The 23,559-nt window shown below is 36.0% G+C and overlaps 1 protein-coding gene across 7 annotated transcripts in view; it reads left to right on the plus strand.

The window, feature by feature from the left end:
* The window catches only part of TOGARAM1 (TOG array regulator of axonemal microtubules 1), a 112,329-nt gene that overhangs the window by 27,720 nt on the left and 61,050 nt on the right, over positions 1 to 23,559 (plus strand). For 5 of the 7 annotated variants that reach the window (XR_010150936.1, XM_009427747.5, XM_009427748.5 and 2 more), the window contains exons 2-7: positions 5,952 to 6,108; positions 9,568 to 9,702; positions 14,285 to 14,590; positions 16,230 to 16,489; positions 19,136 to 19,368; positions 22,200 to 22,300. Coding sequence is in view for 6 of the 7 variants with exons in the window: in XM_009427747.5 (XP_009426022.4) it covers positions 5,952 to 6,108; positions 9,568 to 9,702; positions 14,285 to 14,590; positions 16,230 to 16,489; positions 19,136 to 19,368; positions 22,200 to 22,300 (1,192 nt within the window). In the remaining variant the exon portion in view is untranslated. The remainder of the gene's footprint in view (positions 1 to 5,951; positions 6,109 to 9,567; positions 9,703 to 14,284; positions 14,591 to 16,229; positions 16,490 to 19,135; positions 19,369 to 22,199; positions 22,301 to 23,559) is intronic. The other 2 variants (XM_009427750.5, XM_063792889.1) reach the window with 1 other exon arrangement.

The following is a 23,559-nucleotide window of genomic DNA, read 5'->3' on the forward strand; positions in this document are numbered from 1 at the left end:
TATAATAGTCCGTTCTTACACTGCTATAAAGAGCTGCCCAAGACTGGGTAATTTATAAAGAAAAGAGGTTTAATTGACTCACAGTTTTGCATAGCTGGGGAGGCCTCAGGAAACTTACAATCATAGTGGAAGGAGAAGAGGCACATCTTACATGGCAGCAGGTGAGAGAGAGCGAATATGTGAAGGAGGAACTGTCAGACACTTGTAAGACCATCAGGCCTCATGAGAATTCACTATCATGAGAACAGCATGGGGGACACGGTCCCCATGATCCAGTCACCTCCCACCAAGTCTCTCCCTTGATATGTGGGGATTATGAGGATTACAATTCAAGACGACATTTGGGTAGGGACACAAAGTTTAACCATATCATAAACATAAATGAAAAGACAATAAGGAAAGCAGATTCTAGATTCCCTGCCAGGTGCCACCTGACTATACTATCATCCAGCAGAAATCACCAAATAGACCGTAAAATCAAAACCCAGTTTCACCCACTGCTGCCGTCTGTGTGAACACAATTGTCCATGTGCTCAGTCAGAATCAGCCTTTGCCAAGAATATAGTTGCACACATATCTTTGTGTATTATATTGTGGCACATGAGCCACATTGCTCAGTCACTTATATGAGGAAAGTTTAACTGAGAACTCAAGACTCTAGGTCTCAGAAAGGATGCACTTTCAGGCCACATGTTTAACTCTCCTGTTTGGACTCAGAGGGACAATATATTAGTGAAACCTACAGAAATAAATGTCAAACAAAGAATCAGAGACATTTAGTTGGTTATTTCACACACTAGTTATTTTGCATGCAGTTTGCAATATTTTTTCCTCTCTTTGATCAGTCCTGGTTCTTCCTTGATTCAGCTGATTACCTTACTTTTAACATGTATGAAAACAAACTGCACACAAAATAACTAAATAGTCTATATTTTGTTTGCACATTTTATGGGTGTGGTTAGCTGATGGCTACAGAGAGTTCAGTGTGGGTATTCTACCTTTGTGTAGGCAGTTTACAGATATTTAAAAAAAAAAACTTTGGGTTTTTTTCTTTTGTTTTTGAGATGGGGTCTTACTGTGTTGCCCAGGTCGGTCTTGGACTTGGGCTCAAGTGACCCTCCCACCTCAGCCTCCCAAAATGCTGGGATTACAGGTGTGAGCCACTACACCCAGCTGAGGCTTTTTTTTTTTTTTTTTTTTTTGAGACAAGGTCTCACTCTGTCTTCCAAGCTAGAGTGCTGTGGCACAGTTATGGCTCACTGCAGCCTCGACCCCCAGGCTCAAGCAATCCTCCCACCTCAGCTTCCTAAGTTACTGGGACTACTGGAATGCAACACCAGGCCTGGTTAATTTTTTATTTTTTGTAGAGATGGGGTCTTGCCATGTTGCCCAGGCTGGTCTCAAACTCCTGAGCTCAAATAATCCTCCCACCTCCACCTCTCAAAGTGCTGAGATTAAAAGCATGAGCCACTGCACTCAGCCTTAGTTTTTTGTTTTTGTTTTTGTTTTTAATTTTAGCTATGTAGCATATGTGACAGTCTTTCTAAAGTCTGCCAGTCTCCTTCTGTCAGCACTGCTACCTTAAGCCATGTAGATACCATTTCCCTCATTGGAATTTTTTCCTTATCAATCTGAGAAAAGCCTGGGGAGCAATCTGAATGTTCCATCAAAGGAGAGTGGCACATTTAGTCAATGGAATATTAGGCAGCCATTAAAGATAATTTATGTCCTTGGACTCAATAGTTCCATTTTTAGGACTTTTATACTATAGGAATATAATACACAAAGATATGTGTGTAACAATATTCACTGCAAGATTGTAATAGTGAAAAGTTGTGGCAAAGAAAATGTCCATCAGTAAGGAACTATGAGTCTAAAATAAACAGATATGTATTGTCTTACATAGAAGGATGTCTACATATTTACTCTGTGCCAGAGTATCATGTGATTTATTTATTTTTTTTTTTAAATAGCTTATTGAAGAATGTTTACATATAGAAAAAGACCTGTTAACAGGATTTATCAGTAGGATTCCAGTGAGAGGGGTCCCAAAGAATAATTTAAGTTTATATCTTATTTCTATAGTTTGCATTTTTTTAATTTAATTTTTCTTTTGATAACTTTGGTATTTTTTGTATTTTTTACAATAAGCAATTATTATTTTTGTAATTAAAGTTTATAGCCAGGCATGGTGGTGTGATCCTATAGTCCCAGATACTTCGGTAGCTCAAGTGGCGAAACCCTTGAGCCCATGAGTTCTAGGCCAGCCAAGAGAACATAGTGAGACCCTGTCTCTTAAAAAAAAAAAAAAAAAAAAACAAACCAAAAAAAAAACACCAAAAAGTATAGCACTTATAAGGGGTTTTAACAGCATGGGAAGTACTTTTATTATAATGTAAAGTGCAAAAATCAGGATATAAAGTTTACATATAGTATCACAGCTATTTTTTCTAAAGTGTACATAGGAAAATAATTTGAAAGACAAATACAGTGATGTTTACAGAAGGTAACTGTGGTTAATGGGAATAAACTTGTTTAATGCCCACCATTAAGGGGCAAGGGTGGAGTCTGGGTGAAACCAGAAAGAACTGGTAAAAGGTGAAAGGTTCAAAAACTGGAGGTCAAGATAAAGTTTAGTACAAGTTCAGTAAAGCCAGGAGTATAGGTGATTTCTGAGAGAATTAGATATTAAAAGGTCTTTTTCTGGTAATTTTTTGCTACCAAAATAGAATTAAAACTATTTTTGAGATGCTTTAATACACCCTGCCAAAAGCTGCAATAAGATGCATTAGGTCAGAGGATTAAACGAGTAAATTTTTGTAATCTTTTTTTTTTTTTTTTTTTTTTTTTTAGATGAGTCTCCCTCTGTCTCCCAGGCTGGAGTGCAGTGGCGCGATCCTGGCTCACTGCAAGCTCCGCCTCCTGGCTTCACGCCATTCTCCTGTCTCAGCCTCCCGAGTAGCTGGGACTACAGGCGCCTGCCACCACGCCCAGCTAATTTTTGTATTTTTAGTAGAGACGGGTTTTCACCGTGTTAGCCAGGATGGTCTCGATCTCCTGACCTCGTGATCTGCCTGCCTGGGCCTCCCAAAGTGCTGGGATTACAGGCGTGAGCCACCATGCCCAGCCTAATTTTTGCAATCTTTTTATGAAAAATATGCAGGGATTCAAATAGAAAGACTAAGAGATAATAGGCTGTGTGTAGTGGCTCACGCCTGTAATCTCAGCACTTTGAGAGGCCAAGGTAGGCAGATCATTTGAGCCTGACGGTTCGAGCTTAGCCTGGGTAACATGGCAAAAAATAAAAAAATAAAGTAAAATAAAATAAAGATAAATAAAATAAAAATAAAATTAGCTGGGTGTGGTGGCACATGCCTATAGTCCCAGCTACTTGGGAGGCTGAGGTGGGAAAATCACCTGAGATGGGGAAGGTCGGCTGCAGTGAGCCATGATCATGCCACTGCATTCCAGCCTGAGCAACAGAGTGAGACCCTGTCTCAAAACAAAAACAAAAACAAAAACAAAAAAAGATTGAAACAGTAAATAACACTATGTAAATTTCCAACCATTATTAATATTAAATGTGAAACTTGCTTTTTTATAATGTTTTAATTTACTATAACTCTAAGGAATTAAATAAATTTTTAGGTATTAACTGCAAAGGTTGAAAATTCAGTTCCATGTTCCTGAGAGTCATCAATCAGGTGCTTTTAATAGACTGCTTCACATTTTGTAACGTTAACTCACAACTCTTTCAAAATTTATGAATTCTATTTTCTTTTACTCTAAACCACTTTTTCTTCGTTCATTGTTTCGTCCCATCAAAACTTACCCTAATGAAAATCTTTTACTTTTAAGAGAGACCTAAAGAGGACTTTCATGTTAATTGGTATGTCCTGTAGTCTGCTTTCAGATGCACAATCTTCTATAGCAAAACTTAATCTCTGCCTGACTGCTGAAGATTTCTGAAAATGCCGCATTCACATATGCACACACCACCACCCTCATCAACATTACCACCTCCACCAGTTGTTGTATGTATCTGGCCTATATACTAATATCTGTTTGCTAAACAGAAATTAATCACAAAGTAAATCTAACATAAAATGTATTCCATACTGTAGAATTATTTCTGGATTACTCACTATGTTAGCTGTATTAATACATCATCTTTTAATATATCTAATCAGAAGTTGACTATAATTGGTTTTGTTTTTATTCCATTATATCCTTTTGATACTGACTACTGTATAATCAATCATGGACGTTAACTGGGTTTTGAGACAGTAAAGTCAATCCTTTTTTATTACAGCATTCTTCTGTTTTTTTTGAGGCAGAGTCTCACTCTGTTGCCCAACCTGGAGTGCAGTGGCATGATCTTGGCTCACCGCAACCTCTGTCTCCCGGGTTCAAGCAGTTCTCCTGCCTCAGCCTCTGTCTCAGCCTCCCGAGTAGCTAGGACTACAGGTGTAGGCTACCATGCCTGGCTAATTTTTGTATTTTTACTATGGATGGGGTTTCACCATGTTAGCCAGGCTGGTCTTGAACTCTTGACCTCAAGTGACCCACCCACCTTGGCCTCTCAAATTGCTGGGATTATAGGCGTGAGCCATCATGCCCAGCTGAGGGCATTCTTTTTTTTGAGACAGGGTCTCAGTCAGTCACTCAGGCTGGAGTGCAGTGGCACCATATCAGCTCACTGCAGCCTCTACCTTTCAGGTTCAAGTAATCCTCCTACCTCAGCCTCCCAATTAGTTGGGACGACAGGCACATGCCACCATGCCTGGCTAATTTTTGTATTTTTTGTAGAGATGGGATTTCACTATGTTGCCAAGGCTGATCTTGAATTCCTGGGCCCAAGTGATCCACCTGCCTCTGCCTTCCAAAGTGCTGTGATTACAGGTGTGAGCTACTGCACGTGGCCTCATCTGGGCATTCTTAATTTTGTTACTTATCATTTCTGGGTTAGTTTTTGAAGGAGGTAATAGGTTTTTCACAAAATTTGATAATAAATAACGTGTACCTGAGGCATAATAGACTTATCTTTAATTTTATTTTGCCATTTGATAATTGGCAAAGTTTACAAAGAAACATACTGACAAGGTTTATAGTTCACCACATCTAGATTTGATTGTGTCTATGAGCTCCAAATAAATATATAGGAAGCATAATTTCCTGTCAATACATTCAGTTTTTTTAAAGTTTTGTAGTCATGTTGAATGTGAAGTGATCCGGGACAATTGAGGTCATCATTGGTGAAGAATTTTGAACATTTGATTCATGCTCTCATTTAGTTCTTTAACTGATTATGTGCAACTTCAAAATTGTATCCTGGCACCTTTGTTCCTTAACTATCATATGGGGTTTATGAGAAAGGACTTGGAAACTATGAAGTACTATACATATATAAAGTATTATTTACTGGTTTTAACTAAGAGACCTAGTGTAAGAAAATACCCTAAGGGAACTATGACATAGGTTGCCATGTTATTTACATTGACATTTAGGCTGCAGAATATGGATAATAGATTTGCCTCAGTGAGAACAGTGTAGTAGAATGCTTGCTTGTTCAGTGACCTTCAACTGGCACATATTGTCTAGTACTCAAACAAAGATAGCATAGTTTGAGGGGTTACGCTGCTCCGTCAGATCATCGTTTTTGTCATTTGTATTCTCTCCTTCCTTGTTGCCAGAGTCTGCTGTAGGATGGTAAGGAACAGTAAAGGGTTGGGGTGAAGTAGTAAGAAAAAACAATTAGCATTTCTCTTCTGGAATGAAAAGTACTGTTGGTGTACCCTACTAAATATGGATGTTTATCTGTATCATTATATATTTGATAAATTAAAATTTATTCTAACCTGAATTTCATAATTGGATCTAAGTTATTTTGTCATATTTATTACCAGGAAGAATTAACACAAATTTGCTAATTTATGATTCTGTTCTTATAGTTTTCAACATATGATTTCATCCCATCTGCAAAATTAAAGCCTTCTCAAGGAATGCCAGTCAATGATGATTTATGTTTTAGCAGAAAAAGAGTATCAAGAAACTTATTTCAGAATAGTCGGGATTTTAACCCAGATTGTCTTCCTTTATGTGCTGCTGGTAAGTACAAGTTGCTGATGATGGTCATGTTGAACTAACAGACTTCTCTTAACTTCATAGTGCATTCAATGACTCATAGAACTTTAATCTAGTAGGCAGTTCAGATTCAATAAGTTATTTATTGAAGATCTGATAAGAATGGACACTTAGACATTATTATCTCATAAAACCCTGGAGGGTTTCTCACTGAAATTGTTTAAGTATTAATATAGGGCAATATTTGCTTAATACATCACCCATATTTATTAAGGTGCTTTTCTAAGTCCTGGAGGTCTGCCTAATAGAGCTTGCATTCTACTTAGGAACGAGAACAGACATTAAATAAATACAAGACATAGTAAATTATCTGGTGATAAATGCTATGAAGGAAAACAAAGCAGAAAGAAGGCCATATTCAGGAAAGAATATTTGAAGCAAACCACTGTATATCAGGAGAAGAGAATAAATAGTTTCAGGAAGAGGGAACAGTCAGCACAAGTAACTAAGAGAGAAGTGTGTGGGGAACATGTTTGAGAAATACCAAAGAGACCAGTATGTCTGGAATGAAATAAGAGAGGGGAAAATAAGTAGAAAATTAAAGACATAATAGGGGTGCTTATTTAAGGCCTAGTGGACTTATAAGTGAACTTTACTTTTTACTCTGAATGAGGAACATTTTGAAGAAAGAATTGACATCACTTGTTTCCAGGCTCGTTTTGGATTTTATTTTTAAAATAGATGAAAGTGTATTAGTCTGTTTTCACACTGCCATAAAGACATACCTGAGACTGGGTAATTTATGAAGAAAAGAGGTTTAATTGGCTCATGGTTCTATGGGCTGCACAGGCTTCTGCTTCTGGGGAAACCTCAAGAAATTTACAATCATGGCGTAAGGCGAAGGTGAAACAAGCACGTCTTACATGGTGGGAGCAAGGGGAAGAGAGTGAAGAGGAAGTACAACATGCTTTTAACGATCAGATCTTGTGAGAACTCTATCATGAGAACAGCTCCAAAAGGAGAAATCTGCCACATGATCCAGTCACCTCCCACCAGGCCTCACCTACCTCCAACATTGGGGATTACCAATTCGACATGAGATTTGGGTGGGGACACAAAGCCAAACTGTATCAGAGAGCAAGGTCAAAAACAGGAAGACTGATTAAGAATCTGTTGTAGTAATCGTGGCTAGAGTTGATGGAGGCTTTAACCAGGATAGCAAGAATGTGGTAAGAAGTGATTGGATTCTGGCCTGGCGCGGTGGCTCACGCCTGTAATCCCAGCACTTTGGGGGGCCAATGCAGGCAGATCACACAGTCAAGAGACTGAGACCATCCTTGCCAACATGGTGAAACCCCGTCTCTACTAAAAATACAAAAATTAGCTGGACGTGTTGGTGCATGCCTGTAATCCCAACTACTCGAGAGGCTGAGGCAGGAGAATCTCTTCAACCCGGGAGGCAGAGGTTGCAGTGAGTCAAGATCGCACCACTGCACTCCAGCCTGGCAACAAAGTGAGACTCCATCTCAAAAAAAAAGGTGATTGGATTCTGATTATATGTCAGAGGTAAAGTTGATATAGTTTGCTGGTAGATTGGGTATAGAATGTGAGAAAGAAGTGTCAATAATGTTGTAAGGATTTTTGGCCAGAGCAACTGAGAACATGGACTAAGTGTTACAAAAGTAAATATTACGGTACTTTAGAGGAAATGGTCATTGTCATTGACCATAACATTTAGAAGAAAAAGGAGAGCATAGGAAGAAACTGCCTTTGTGGATATTCTTCAACATACCCATCTTTATAAATGACCATATCATTTAGAAAGAGGTTGAGGCCAGGCGCTGTGTCTCATGCCGAGATCACACCACTACACTCCAGTCTGGGCTACAAGAGTGAGACTCCGTCTCAAAAAAAAAAAAAAAAAAAAAAAAAAAAAAAGAAGAAGAAGAAAGGTTGAGGAGGTTGAGCTTGAGTTCTAAATGATAGTTTAGGATTTCAAGATATAGCACCCAGGTAATAAGAAAAATTGTAGTGTGTTGACAAAGTGATACCTATTAGAAGGGAAAATGGTTTAGAAGGTAAAGATTTGACTATGTTATAGATTTAAAAATGTATTTAACATCTAAATGATAACAGTTTTCAAAATTTGTTGGGTTTGATTTTAGATATATTATTCAGTAAACATTGTTCCCTAGGAGAATTTATAGACCTTTATGCAGTGAAATTCTATAGTATTTTCATACAAAAATGAAGTGGCATAATGACTGCATAGTTTATTTTATTGTTTAATAGAGAAGGAGAAATGCAAGAATATGTCCAGTTATGTTTGTAGCAGTTTTGATTTTGATTTTGATTTCTCTGTACCATTGAGGAGCTCATTTCCTAATTGTACAGATTCTAAACAACTGGAAAATAAGACAATATGTAAGCTAATGCTTGATTGGATGATATGAATTACAAATACTCTAAGGATTCAAGAAAGGAAAACATAGGTATTGAAGTGGTTTCAGAAAACTGCAGGAAAGAGATTGAGCTTGACTTTAAAGGAGGGAGAGGCTGGGCGCTGTGGCTCACGCCTGTAATCCCAGCACTTTGGGAGGCCAAGGCAGGCGGATCACCTGAGATCAGGAGTTCGAGACCAGCCTTAAATAACTGAGGCAGGAAGATCACCTGAGCTCAGGGAGGTCGAGGCTGCAGTGAGCCAAGTTTGCGCCACCGCATTCCAGCCTGGGCAATAAGAGTGAGACCCTGTCTTAAAAAAAAGAAAATAAAATAAAAAGACATCCAGGATATGAAAGATAAAGAGGCTTGATATGATAGGGAGAGAATTTTTTTTAATCATACAGTTTCAGAACTACAAAGGATGGGCTCATTTAATAGATGGATAAACTAAACGCCAGAGCAGTCATTACCACCTTTTTTTCTTTAGACTTATTCATCTTCCCAGGAATAACCTTAACCAGACACAGGAGGGGAAACAGGAAACATATCTGGATATGCTTAGAATCTGCGTGAATACTGTGAAGTATATTAGAAAAGAAAATAAAAGAGGTTGCAGCGGTTGCAGTGAGCCAAGATCACACCACTGCACAAAAAAAGTAAAGTAGAAAGGAAAAGAGTTTGGTAATAGAGCTTTTTGGGTAATGCGTATACTACAAATACTGGGAAGAAAGCAAGCCAGGTCTGGAGAAACGTTCCATACTGAGAGAAAGAGTGTAGGAAGAAACTGCTTTTGCAGATATTCTTCAACATACCTGTCTTTTCCCTGTTCTTTACTAGTCTGTCTTCTGTCCTTTAACTCCTGCCACTAATCTGATTTTCTAGTATCAAAAGCTTTATCCCTTTCTTGTCTGCCTACCTCACTGTACTTAAACACTTATATTTATTTCCACCTAAATTACACCAACATTTATGAAATAAAATGTATTCATGAAATAAAGTTAACTTTTGCTTTTATGTTTTCTCCCCTCCTTTCTTCAAAAGGTACTACTGAGACTCATCAAACAAATCTTTCTGGGAAATGTGCACAACTTGGATTTTCACAAATATGTGGTAAAACTGGCAGTGTGGGTTCTGACTTACAATTCCTAGGGACAACTAGCAGTCATCAAGATAAAGGTATAAGTTCCAAATTTACTTGGAAACAAATGACTTATAAATATTATGTGGGGATTCCAACACTAACTTATATGATATTTTGTGTACTCATACTCATCACAAAAAATAAAAGGATTTTGTTATATTTTTAATAACTTTTTTCATAATTGTTACCCTAAAGTATTAGTTTTCATAATCTTTATATAAATACAACTGATTAAAATTAGAGTTTAGATACTCATGGTGGAGATGAGTATTGCATTTGCTTTGATATATACATAATAGTGGTACATATTTGTGGGGGACATGTGACATTTTGATATACAATGTGTAATGATCAAATTAGGCTATTTAGGATATGCATCACCTGAAACATTTGTCATTTCTTTGTGTTGGGAACATTACAAATCTACTCCTGTGGTTATTTTGAAGTACATAATAAAGTATTGTTAACTATAGTCACCTTATTGTGCTATACTGAGCACTAGATCTTACTCCTTCTTATTTTATTTTATTTATTTATTTATTTATTTATTTTGAGATGGAGTCTTGCTCTGTCGCCCAGGCTGGAGTGTAATGGCAGGATCTCGGCTCACTGCGACCTCCGCCCCCACCCCCGGGTTTTGAGCAATTCTCCTGTCTCAGCCTCCTGACTAGCTGGAACTACAGGTGCACGCCACCATGCCCAGGTAATTTTTGTATTTTTAGTAGAGACAGAGTTTCACCATATTGATCAGGGTGGTCTCAAACTCCTGACCTCAGGTGATCCACCTGCCTCGGCCTCCCAAAGCACTGGGATTATAGGCATGAGCCACTGTGCCAGGCCTCTTATTTTATTTTTGTACGCATTAACTACCTTCTCTTTATTACCTACTTCTCACTGCCCTTGCCAGCCTCTGGATACCATCATTCTGCTCTCTACCTCCATGGGATTAATTTTTTTTCTTTTTTAGCTCCCACATAGCAGTGAGAACATGCAATATTTGTCTTTCTGTGCCTGACTTATTTCACTTAAGATAATGTCCTCCATTTCTATCTAGGTTATTGCAAATGACAGGATTTCATTCTTTATATGGCTCAATAGTTCTCCATTGTGTATATGTACCACATTTTCTTTTATCTGTTCTTCTGCCGATGGACACTTAGGTTGATTCCATAACTTGGCTATTGTGAATAGTGCTGCAATAAACATGGAAGTGCAATACCTCTTTGATATACTGATTTCCTTCTTTCGATATATGCCCAGCAGTGGGATTGCTGGATCATATGGTAGTTGTATTTTTAGTTTTTTGAGGCAGGGTCTCACTCTGTGGCCCAGGCTGGAGTGCAATGGCTCACTGCAGCCTCGACCTCCCGGGCTCAAGTCATCCTCCTACCTCAGCCTCCCAAGTAGCTGGGACTACAGGTATACACTACTATGTCTGGTTAATTTTTAAATTTTTTGCAGAGATGGGGTTCCACTATGTTGCCCAGACTAGTCTCGATCTCCTGGGTACAAGCAATCCTGCCTCAGCCTCCCAGAGTGCTAGGATTACAGGTGCAAGCCACCATGCCCAGCACATTTTTAGTGTTTTGAGGAACTTCCTTGCTATTTTCTGTAGTGGCTGTACTAATTTAGCTTCCCAGCAGCAGTGTACAAGCATTCCTTTTTGTTGCCATCCTTGCCACCATTTGTTATTTTTTGTCTTTTTGATAAAAGCTATTTAACTGGAGTGACATGATATCTTATTGTGGTTTTGATTTGCACTAGACCTCTACCTTTCACCGTATGCAAAAATCGAATCAAAATGTATTGAAGACTTAAATGTAAGCTGACGTTATAAAACTGCTAGAAGAAAACATTAGTGAAATACTTCAGGACATTGGTCTGGGCAAAGATTTCTTGAGTAAGACCTCAAAAGCACAGGTGACCAAAGCAAAAATGAACAAATGGGATCACATTTAGCTAAAAAGCTTCTGCATGGCAAAGGAAACAGTCAACAAAGTGAAGATACAGCTTACAGAATGGGAGAAAATATTTGCAAACGATTCCACTGTTGAGGGATCAATAACCAGAATATATAAGGAACTCAAACAATTCAATAGCAAAAAAACAAAAATACAATGTGAAAATGGGCAAAAGATCTGAGTAGGCATTTCTCAAAGAAGACATATACATGTCTAATAGGTATATGAAAAGCTCAACATCACTAATCATCAGAAAGATGAGCATTTTAATACCAAGTCATTGAAAATAACATTATCCATTAAAGAGTGTTGTGTTAGCAGATGACAATTATTTTCCGTAACAGTTTTAAATTTTAAGACAATTTAGAATGTATTATGTCTCTTATTAGGAACCGTAACTTCCTAAAAGCTACCCTTTCAGATAAGACATAAGATACAGAAGAGGAAAGATTGGAGGCCGGTTATCAGTCAGGAATTTGGGGATTGAAGGTGTTCTTAAATGTCCATGCTAATTAATAGCTTTAACAATTATTAGATAGAGGTAGGATCAAATTAAGTATTTCTTTAGGTATTTTAAATTTTATTGTATGTCCTTTACTAAAATTTTTTTGAGTGATAGGGATATACTTATTTATTTATGAAAAAATAATGATTTGAAATTAGTAGAGAAGATTTTGTGTATTTAGCACTAACATTTTAACTACCCTTTTCTGCACTCACCCCAAAGACCCACATAACTCCTTAAAGATATCCTTTGTGGTATTATCTGCATCACAAAATAATCCATCTTTCTTAATAATGTGGGTATTTCCTAAATTTTGACTCCTGAATATCTTTGGGACTCATAATTGGTATAATCAGAGAGAGCTTGCTGTGCCACTTAACCTGTTCCTGTTTAGGCTATCCTTGAATAATTACATTGCCTTTGAGGACTATCCACTCTTAGTGTTTAGTCGTATTGCACAGTGGCTCTCTGGTTTTCTGTTGGAATAGTTATTAGAGAAGCTGGTATAAAGGGATACCATGTTTTTCTAAACCTGATAGAATTTAACTTAATACTTGGTTATACATTAAAACCACTACCATCTCAATTAATATTCCCCTTGTGATCTTTGAAGGACCTATGGTATGGATGCCAAACAATATAGATGTTTGCATCCCAATTTACATGTTGTAGTGATCCACACCAGGTGTTGGAAATTTTGGTGTATGTTGCATTGCATTGTTTTTATGTATATGCATAGTATGATAGGATGTTTGATTTCTTCATAAGAAATATTTTTAAATCTCGGCTGTGTGCGGTGGCTCACGCCTGTAATCCTGGTGCTTTGGGAGGCCAAGGCGGGTGGATCATGAGGTCAAGAGATTGAGACCATCCTGGCTAACACGGTGAAACCCCGTCTCTACTAAAAATTACAAAAAAACTAGCCGGACATGGTGGCGGGCGCCTATCATCCCAGCTACTCGGGAGGCTGAAGCAGGAGAATGGTGTGAACCCGGGAGGCAGAGCTTGCAGTGAGCTGAGATCGTGCCACTGCACTCCAGCCTGGGCGACAGAGCGAGACTCCGTCTCAAAAAAAAATAGAAAGGAAATATTTTTAAATCTCTAGGAATATATGAGACATTGTCATGAAAGCATCAGAACCTGTTAATAGAGCACTGTAATTGAAATGAGGAAACTGAAAGTTTAAATTCTGTATGTAAATCTGTGACTAAATCTCCTATATCTCTCTACCTAGTTAAGATTTTGGTATAAGTAGAGATTTTAACCATGTCAGATATGAATTAAAAAAATAAAGGATATATAATATATACAGTTGTTTAAGTCCTCAGAAGAATGTTTGCTTTATTAATATACGTACGCTAGGTATTTTGTCACGGAAAACATTTTTTAAAATATTAAAGGAAAACTTAAGGGAACCCCTAAAAGATTACAAATAGACTTTTTATATTCATTGAAGAATAAAAAGATCAATAAAAGGCAAGGAAGAAGTAATAAAGAAAAAAATAATAAATAGTACAAAATAAGATGGTAGAATTAAAATCAAATGTATGAATAGTTTCCGTAAGTATAAATTGGCAGAACTTACAACTTAAATGACAGAGGTGATCAGATCTTGTTTTTTTAGTTTTTCATTGAAGTGATCTTTTTAAGAGCATTACCTAAAATACATCAAGATAGGTTGAGAGAAAGTAAAGCATGGAAAAGATACACTAGGCAAATGTTCAGAGAAAAGCAAATAGAAACATGTTGATGATAGGGAAAATATGCACACCAAAACTAAAAACATTTTTAGTTCTAGAGAGGATCATTGTAATGAGAAAAAGAATAATTCACTGAAGAAACAAGACTTCTCTGACATGTATGTATATGTATACATATACATGCATGTATGTATGTAATTGATAAAATTACAAGGAGAAAGTTAATTTATAAATGTTAGTACAATATTTTAATGGGATAAAGAAGTTTTGAATTAGAAGATACAGAATATTTGAATAACACAAATTAAATTAGTCCTTTACCTCATACCATACAAAAATATACATGCCAATTGGGATGAAAACCTGAATGGGAAAAGCAAAAAGCAAAAAAGGTTTTAACTGTTAAAGCTGTGTATACATAAATAATATATTATCTTTTGTTTTATTACAGTGTATGCTAGCCTCAATTTTGGCAGTAAGACACAGCAAACATTTGGTAGTCAAACAGAGTGTACTTCCTCAAATGGTCAAAATCTAAGTCCAGGAGCTTACATCCTTCCATCCTATCCTGTCTCATCACCTCGAACTAGTCCAAAGCATACATCTCCTCTTATTATATCTCCAAAGAAGTCTCAAGATAATTCTGTTAATTTCTCAAATTCCTGGCCTCTTAAAAGCTTCGAAGGACTATCAAAGCCAAGTCCACAGAAGAAGCTTGTCAGCCAAAAATCGTCTGATCCTACGGGTAGAAATCATGGTAAAAGTCAATACTTTGTTCAAATTTATTTGTGTTTGAATTAGTACTTTGAAGTTAATGCATAGGGCTGTTAGATCTTTAAAAGCTAGTAAACTACATTTTATCTGTCTGAATTTAGTAAATATTTAGGAAAATATTTAATAGTGTGTTAAATAAATCAAATGTATAAAATTCAATTGAAATTCTTATTTCTTACATTGTCACTTAAAAATCCTTTTCAGAACCAGGAAAATAATGATGCTTTTCTTTGTTTGTTTGTTTGTAAATAGAGATAGGGTCCTACTATGTTGACCAGGCTGTTCTCAAACTCCTGGTCTCAAGTGATTCTCCCATCCTGTCTTCCCAAAGTGCTGGGATTACAGGCTTGAGCCACTGTGCTGGGCCAGAAAATAATAATGTTTTATAATGAACATGAACAACATATGTTGTTTGAGAGCCTACTAACAAATTTTAGCTTTACAAATATAAAATGTCATTCATATGCTTATTGCAATTAATGCCTAATATTCATTTATTCAATATTTATTGAATTTTTATTGTATGTTAAAATTAATTTGAAACTTTTTTTTTTTTGAGACGGAGTTTCGCTCGTTGCCCAGACTGGAGTGCAATGGTGCAATCTTGGCTCACGGCATCCTCCACCTCCAAGTGATTCTCTTGCCTCAGCCTCTTGAGTAGCTGGGGTTATAGGCATGCGCCACCATGCCCGGCTAATTTTGTATTTTTAGTAGAGATGGTGTTTCTCCATGTTGGTGAGGCTGGTCTCAAACTCCCGACCTCAGGTGATCAACCCGCCTCAGCCTCCAAAGTGCTGGGATTACAGGCGTGAGCTACTGCACCTGGCTGAAACATTTTTTATTATTTGTTATAAACTAAAATATTCTTTTCTTAACAATAACCCACTCCAAAAATCATGAAATCAGCATATATAAGTTCATTCAGGACAAATTCAGTCTTAAAATAAAAAGTCGACTGAGCGTAGTGGGTCACGCCTGTAGCACTTTGGGAGGCCGAGGTGGTTGGATCCCTTGAGGTCAGGAGTTTGAGACCAGCCTGGCCAGTATGGTGAAACACCATCTCTACCAAAAATACAAAAATTAGCCGGGCTGATGGCACGTGCCTGTAATCCCAGCTACTTGGGAGGCTGAGGTGGGAGAATCGCTTGAACCCAGGAAGCGGAGGTTGCAGTGAGCTGAGATGGCACCACTGCACTCCAGCCTGGGCTACAAGAGTGAGACTCCGTCTCAAAAAATAAATAAATAAATAAAAATAAAAAGATGTTGAAGGAATCCTCTGCGTCCCACATGATTTTCTTTCCCCAGCCATTGATGTAAGATGTTTCACCTTTAAACTACCCTACAAGTCCAGTGTTCAATTTATGGCATATTCAGTCAATTTTATCACTTTCTCTTAGCACTATACTTTGATTCTCTTCTATTAATTCCTTTCTGTATTTGTTTATTGTACAAGATCAAATATTGTATCGAAAGCCGAGGCTTTATTCAGCTTGTTCTCCCCAGTGACCAGCTATAATGTGCTTTTTTAATTTTAAAACATTGTATTTTAAACACTTGTGACTATAACTCCCTCTTCTCTAAAATTAGAAAAAGAAAAAGTAAAATATCTATTTTTCATGCAGGAGAAAATTCTCAAGAAAAACCTCCAGTTCAGCTTACACCTGCCTTGGTGAGATCGCCATCTTCCCGACGAGGTCTAAATGGGACAAAGCCTGTTCCTCCCATACCAAGGGGAATAAGCCTTTTGCCTGATAAAGCTGATTTAAGCACAGTGGGACACAAAAAGAAAGAGCCTGATGATATTTGGAAGTGTGAAAAAGATAGTCTTCCAATTGATCTTTCAGAATTAAATTTCAAGGATAAAGATTTGGATCAAGAAGAGGTTAGAACCAAATATTTTTAATGACTTAAAAATATTTGCAATTTTCTATAATATAGTTGCTATTTAAGGAAAAATCAAGTTCTTTTTATCCTATAATATCTTATTTCTAAAAATATGTTCATTATAGAAAATGTGGAAAATACCATGAATTAGTAGGAAGGGAATTTATCACGCCAGTTCCCACTACCAGAATAATTTACTGTTAACACTCTACTGTATTTTCTTCAAGTATTTTTTCTATGCATACATTATTCCTTTTTAAATTAAAAGTATGAATAATAATATAGCAATACACTCATGTACTGACCCTTCCAGTGAACAGTTTGTCATATTTGTTTCCTATATTTAAATAAATGAAACATAGCATAGTTCTCTCCCCAGTTCAACATCTCTTCCTTCTTCACCAGAGGCAATCACTATTACCATTTATATATGTCTTATGTATTTTTGTACTTTTTATATTAATATTATTTTTGTGTATTTACGGTGTGTTTATACCATTGATTTTGGCTTATGATCAGTCTTTTGCAATTGCAAACAGTGAACTGCAATTAACATATTTGAACCTGTCCTTTGTGCTTCTGTGCAAGCTTACTTATCTTTATGAAATTGAGATCATATTGTACACTCATCTTTGAATCCTAGATCACTTTGTGCTATAAAAATGTTACCAATATGATAACTGTACATAATAATTATGTCAGACAAGGAATGTGGTTGCTGTATTACTTTGGTTTCAGAGTACTATTTCCATAGATGCCTCCTTTTTATCATTTCAGTTTGCTTCAAGTCAGGTTAAAAAAAAAGTTTTATATTACATATATGAATGCAAATACTTAATTATGATATTTTATGGTCTTGTCTTAGTCTGTTTTTAAGGTATAAGCATCAATCATGTAATGATAATTTGCTCAATAAAATAGAGTTAATATTACTGTATATTCATTTTTAACATATGTCTTTATGTTAAAGACATGTAAAACTAACCTATAAAGTACCAAAGTTGGTTGTTAATGATTTAAAGTAATCACCCCAACTTCTGCTTGTGAAATCTTTCCTTTTTTTTTTTTCCCAACTCATTTGTATTTTAGTAGTGCTAGGAAGGGAATTCATTTGAAGGGAAGAAACATATAGAAAAGACATTTTCCTACATAACTTATAAATTTCACCTGATCCTACATAATTTTGCTTTGTTTTTATAATAACTTAAATATAGTTCTTTTTTTAGTGGGTAATTGAAAGGTGAGTTTCTGTTATATAATTATTAGTAAATACAGGAGGATACCATTGCTTTTAGATATTCAACTTTTCACGCTTTTAATAGAGAAGTGGCCCTAGTATTAAATCAACTAGTATAGTTGTTGAAAATTACTTATCCTCCCTTATAGTTGCTAATATGACACTTCTTATTTATTATTTTGAATGGGTCACTGTTTATATTCTTTGGTGTGAGTTGACTTTTGACAAAAGCATAAGTTTTCATGTGCTTAATGTGCTTAATAATGTATCAAACACTTTCATTTTCATTAGTTCATTTAATCTTTACAGTAACTCCCTGAGTTAAGAAGCAAGTCAACATCTATTATGTTTTTTGTTTGTGTGTGTGTTTGTTTTTACAGAAGAGGCTCAGTGATGTTATGTGTCTTGCTCAGGGTCAGAAAGTATGTGGTAGGACTAGGATTCAAGCACTGTTCACCTAACTTTATGTTCATTAAGTTTTTCACTGTACTACACTGCCCTAAATCCATTAAAGGGTTTTTTGTTGTTGTTGAGTTTGCCTTCCAACTATGAAGACTTAAGAAATTTATGGATGTTTGCTTTAACTGAAAACAGATACTTTCATTAAATGATTAATCTTATGAATCAAATGTAAACAAAACAGTTTATGTATGTTTCTATGTTCCTTAATTTGTTCAAAGTTTTGTTGCTAGTCTTAATATATTTTGCCATAACAATTTGTACTCTGGATTTCCTTTTTTTTTTTTTTTTTGAAACAGAGTCTCGCTGTGTTGCCTAGACTGGAGTGCAATGGTGCAATCTCGGCTCATTGCAACCTCTGCCTCCCAGGTTCAAGCGATTCTTGTGCCTCAGCCTCACAAATAGCTAAGACTGCAAGTGTCCACCACCATGCCCAGCTGCATTTCTAAAAATATTTGGCTTCAGAAGTTACGTACAGTGATCTGTAATTTTAATACTTGCAAGCTTGATGTAAACATCAAATTTTTGAAAACTGATTTTCATGAATCACCTCCCAGAGCTAGCTTCTAAGCCACATTAGCACACCAGGTGTACCTCTGTGACATCAACTCTGATATCTACCATCTGATTCAATGATTCATTTATTAAATAATTGAATTAATGCCATATATTTAGTCATTGTGCCCAGTGCTGAAGATACCATGATGAACAATAGCTGAGATTCTTCCTCTCAAGGAGCTTTCAACCCAGTAGGTTGTTTATAAATACCCAAGTGATAAAAATCTGTGTATTGATACTATATACATATATATTAGTATTCATCTTGTTTTAGTACAGGATTGGGAAGTGGTTAGCTAGGTATAGCTAATGGAGTTTAAAATTTAAGGATAACTTTTACCAATATAAGGAATTTATGTTATAAAGTTTATTGTTTTCATTTTTTCTTAGATGCATAGCTCTCTTAGGTCCCTTCGTAATAGTGCAGCTAAGAAAAGAGCAAAACTGAGTGGCAGTACTTCAGATCTTGAAAGCCCTGATTCTGCAATGAAGCTCGACTTGACGATGGACTCCCCGTCTCTGTCTTCCTCACCAAACATCAGTTCTTACAGTGAAAGTGGAGTTTACAGCCAAGAATCATTGACTTCTTCTCTGTCTACAACTCCCCAGGGGAAGAGAATAATGTATTTTATTTTTTGACGTGATAAATGAATGTTCCTCTGTAATTAGTGATTTAGAGCCCTAATATCATATTTGTAAAAACTTAAAACCATTTATGTTTTAGTTTTTAAAATGTTAAAATATATTTAAAAGACATTGGAAATGTTTACAGATATTACCTTGCTTGGCTTTGGTTTCTGGTGTGAGTGGAAAGAGAACGCAACCCCAACTGTAAACCAGAGCACCTAAATTAGTATGAACCCTGTTCCTAAAGCCCTAGTTGTTCTTTTTGTCTAGGATTTATCCTAATGCTTTTTGACCTTTAGCTCTTTTCTGGATTATTGACTCCTTTGCCAGTTGATCTATAGCTAATATTACTGCTTTCATTTTAAGCTCAGCACCAGTTTCCTCTAATTTATGAATAAGTTTCACCCAGCCATTATTTTCTTATATCTTATTTCCATTATCTTGTAGAAGCTCAGGACTTCATGCCATAGCTCTCATAGCCTTGTTAGGAGTCTCCCTACAGCAGTAGTGCTGGACTTAAAGTCCTGGCCACCCCACATCAATAGAAAATTATTTTTCAGCATAGCAGTTGGACTAACTTTTTCAGATTACTTCTGTAACCTCTAAGTCTTAAACCTTAACCTCACTTAACTGGTGAGTGATCTCAAACTGCTTTCTGGACAGCTCTGTGACCCTACTGTAGGATTTTGGAGAATCCCTTCCTCTTTTATTTTGGACAAAAACCTAGTAATAGAATTGATAGGGCATAGAATAGATGTATATTTAACTTTTTAAGTAACTGCTAAAACAGTTTTCCAAAATGATTGTGTAACTTTTACACTCCTACCAGCTATGTGTGAGAGTTATCCTTGTTTCACATTCTTGCTAATATTTGGTGGTGTCATTCTTAAATTTTTTTTCCTTTGATTTAATCCTGAACCAGAAGTAAATATTTAAAATTAAAATTAATTTCACTTTAGTGAATTGGAACTTCTAAGAAATATACGTAAATAGAGATTGCATAATCAAAGGAGAGGTAGTGTTCTAAATAGATCATAATGTTTTATTCCAGCAGTTCATAGAATTAAACTGAATTTTTGTGTTCCATTCTTAGAAGTTTGTTTCAGCCCCTTATTTTTTCCTATACATTTTTAGCAGCTTGTTTTGTACTTGGAACTTTTATCTTCCAACAGTTCCTTTGTTGTAATTACCTAGGTAGAATAATAGGTATATTAGCAAAATGAATTTTGAATGACAGCATGGTCTGGTGTTTACATAATGTTATAAGACACAAAATATATTTTTAGCTTTTAGAGCTAAAGTCCTTTTATGATCTTCCATGAAGATGAAAATTTATGTTCTATAATCCTACAGTTGCAAGGTTGTGTAAATAATTTGAAACCTACTTAAGAAGAAAATTTCATTTTATATGATTTGGATACATGATGTCCTGTATTTTCTCACTGAGTTATTCTCTTCAGATACTGAATTCTGTTAGAAGGTAGTTCAGCACACCCTCATTTATGGACTGAAATGCCTTTAATGAATTTAAGATTTCCACATTTAAGATTAGTGGCTCTAGAACAATTATTCTTATCCAGCTTGCATACTGCCTTAAGATTCATGGCCAAAGAAAGCCACTACTACTACCTGATTTAAAGATTTTGTCCTTAGGTGGGTTGGGGAGGAAAAATTGTTGAAAACCACCCTCCTAGAGACTGAAATTTCTTCTTTCATCCAAGTCAACTACACTTAATATAAATGTAGATTCATAATAATCTGTTATAGAGAAATTGCTCTTTCAAAATATTTAACACTGATTTCTCACTATGTCCACTGACAAATATATTTCTCTCCATTTACTGAGAATTGTACTTCTTTGTAAAATCTATTCTTTTTAATATTCATTACTAACTTATTGACATTGTAACACTTACTGATTTAAAACAGTTCCCTTAAGCTCAGATTTAACATTCTTCAGTTGGCTTTCTTAATGAAAAAAGGCCTATAGGTCTTTATAATGTCAGGAAAGTACAGGAAAGAATAGTCTAAGCAGAAAGTGGCATTTACCAAACTTACTCATTGCTGATCTCTTACTTATAATATAGCCAAGTCTCTATTTTTGTGTTATCATATATAAGGATAGGTAGTAGTTAGATAATTAAGAATGATTTGACTTGTTATATTTATTTTTATTTTTTTGAGACAAGGTCTCACTGTGTCACTCAGGCTGGAGTGTAGTAGTTCAATCTCAGCTCCCTGCAACCCCTGCCTCCTGGGCTCAGGTGATCCTCCCACCTCGGCCTCTGTAGTAGCTGGGACTACAGGTGTGCACCGCCATGCCTGGTTAATTTTTTAGTTTTTTTGTAGAGATGGAGTTTTGCGATGGTGCCCAGGCTGGCCTTGAACTTCCTGGGCTCAAGTGATCCTCCTGTCTTGGCCTCCCAAAATGCTAGGATTACAGGCATGAGTCACCACACTTGGCCTTGATTTGGTTTTAGAATGGATTCTTGGATCATTTTTTTTTTTCCTTAGGGATTATACAGTATAAGTCAGAGTCATTTTCTGTGGCAATCCTGTCATGAGTAATTAAGAATCGGCCATATGTTAAAAAGGTTGGCAGTCCAAAAGGTGAACTAAGAATAGCAAAATATATATATGTGTGTGTGTGTGTGTGTGTGTATATATATATATATACTGTTAGCCATAGTTTTTCAAGTGTCATACTTATTGCTCCCTTATTATCTAAAAGGTCTGTGAGTTAATAAGGAGAATAGACAATATGTGATGTGAGTATTGAACAGCACTAAATCTTAATGTTTATTGAAATTACTTTGTTTCATTGTAGGTCAGACATATTTCCAACATTTGGGTCAAAACCTTGTCCAACAAGACTTTCTTCTGCAAAGAAAAAAATTTCTCATATTGCTGAACAAAGCCCCAGTGCAGGTATTCTATGTCTGTTTATAAAAATAATTTATAAAATATGATTTTCAAATGATGTAAAATATGATAGCAAGTGCATTTCAGATTTCATGTTGTTGTGCATACTGGTTAAGACTAATCATTTTTTTACTCCTTAAAAGGTCCTTTTGACAGGAATATGATACTGTTTTGGAAGAAAAAAATATTTATTTACCTGAATCATCAATCTCTTTTAAAGCTCAATTGGCATACCTATGGCTGGCTCCTACACCTAGATTTTTTATGTAGTTGGTGTGGAGTGTTATTTAGCTGGTGTTGGCTGTCAGAATTTTGAAAACTCCTCAGATGATTCTAATGTGCAGCATAGTTTGGGAACCACTGGACATCCCGAAAGACAATTTTCTTTAAAAACAATATTTAACTGTTAATAGTAGTTAAATTCATGTGTATCTTGTGTTAAGAATTTTTGTGAACTAACCTGTAAGTCTTTAGTTTTATAACATCACTTCTCAGAAAATAGATTTAGTAATTAGTAGTCAATTAGAAAAAGATTTGCACTATGATCTATTTAGGGTGAGAACTGCATGTGATTCTTCATTATGATTAGTAAAACTACGTTGAATTGTGAATAAACTGTAACAAATTGGTATATGATGTTTAGTTTCACATGATCTAATGTAAAAGTCCTAACAACTTTAAGCTGCTTTATATTATAATTACCTTCCTAAAAAACTGTATGTGTATTTGATTATTTGCTAAGATTTTAAATTTCTTGCTCTTAAATGTGTCTTAATCTCAACCCCTCTTTGTAATCCCCACTACCATGGCTTTAGTTCACACTTTTCCTCATTTATTACCTACTTAGCCGCCTAAATTTTCTCCCTGCTTCAATCTCACTTACTTTGAAACTGTTCCCCACAGTGCAAATCTGACTATACTGGCCAGCCTGAATTCATTCTGGACATGCTTTCATGATCTGGTCCCAGCCTACCTCTCCAGCCTCATTTTTCACTGCCCACTTTGTATCTTGTACTTTCCCTGTTTGTATCCAGTTAAATCAGACCACCATCAGTACCATTTCCTATCTCTTTGCAAATGCACATACTGTTTTTTCTGGATGAAATCTAGAATCCATACCACACCCTATTTAGCTGTGAAAACAGCTCAGTTGCTTTCTCTGGGAAGCCTTCCTTAATTCACAAACAAGATTATTACCTCTTTTGTTATACCATTACATCTTGCACTGACACCTTTTATAATGATACTACAATTGCTTTACTTTT

This window comes from Pan troglodytes, chromosome 15 (genome assembly GCF_028858775.2).
Source record: "Pan troglodytes isolate AG18354 chromosome 15, NHGRI_mPanTro3-v2.0_pri, whole genome shotgun sequence".
Taxonomy (NCBI): Eukaryota; Metazoa; Chordata; class Mammalia; order Primates; family Hominidae; genus Pan; species Pan troglodytes.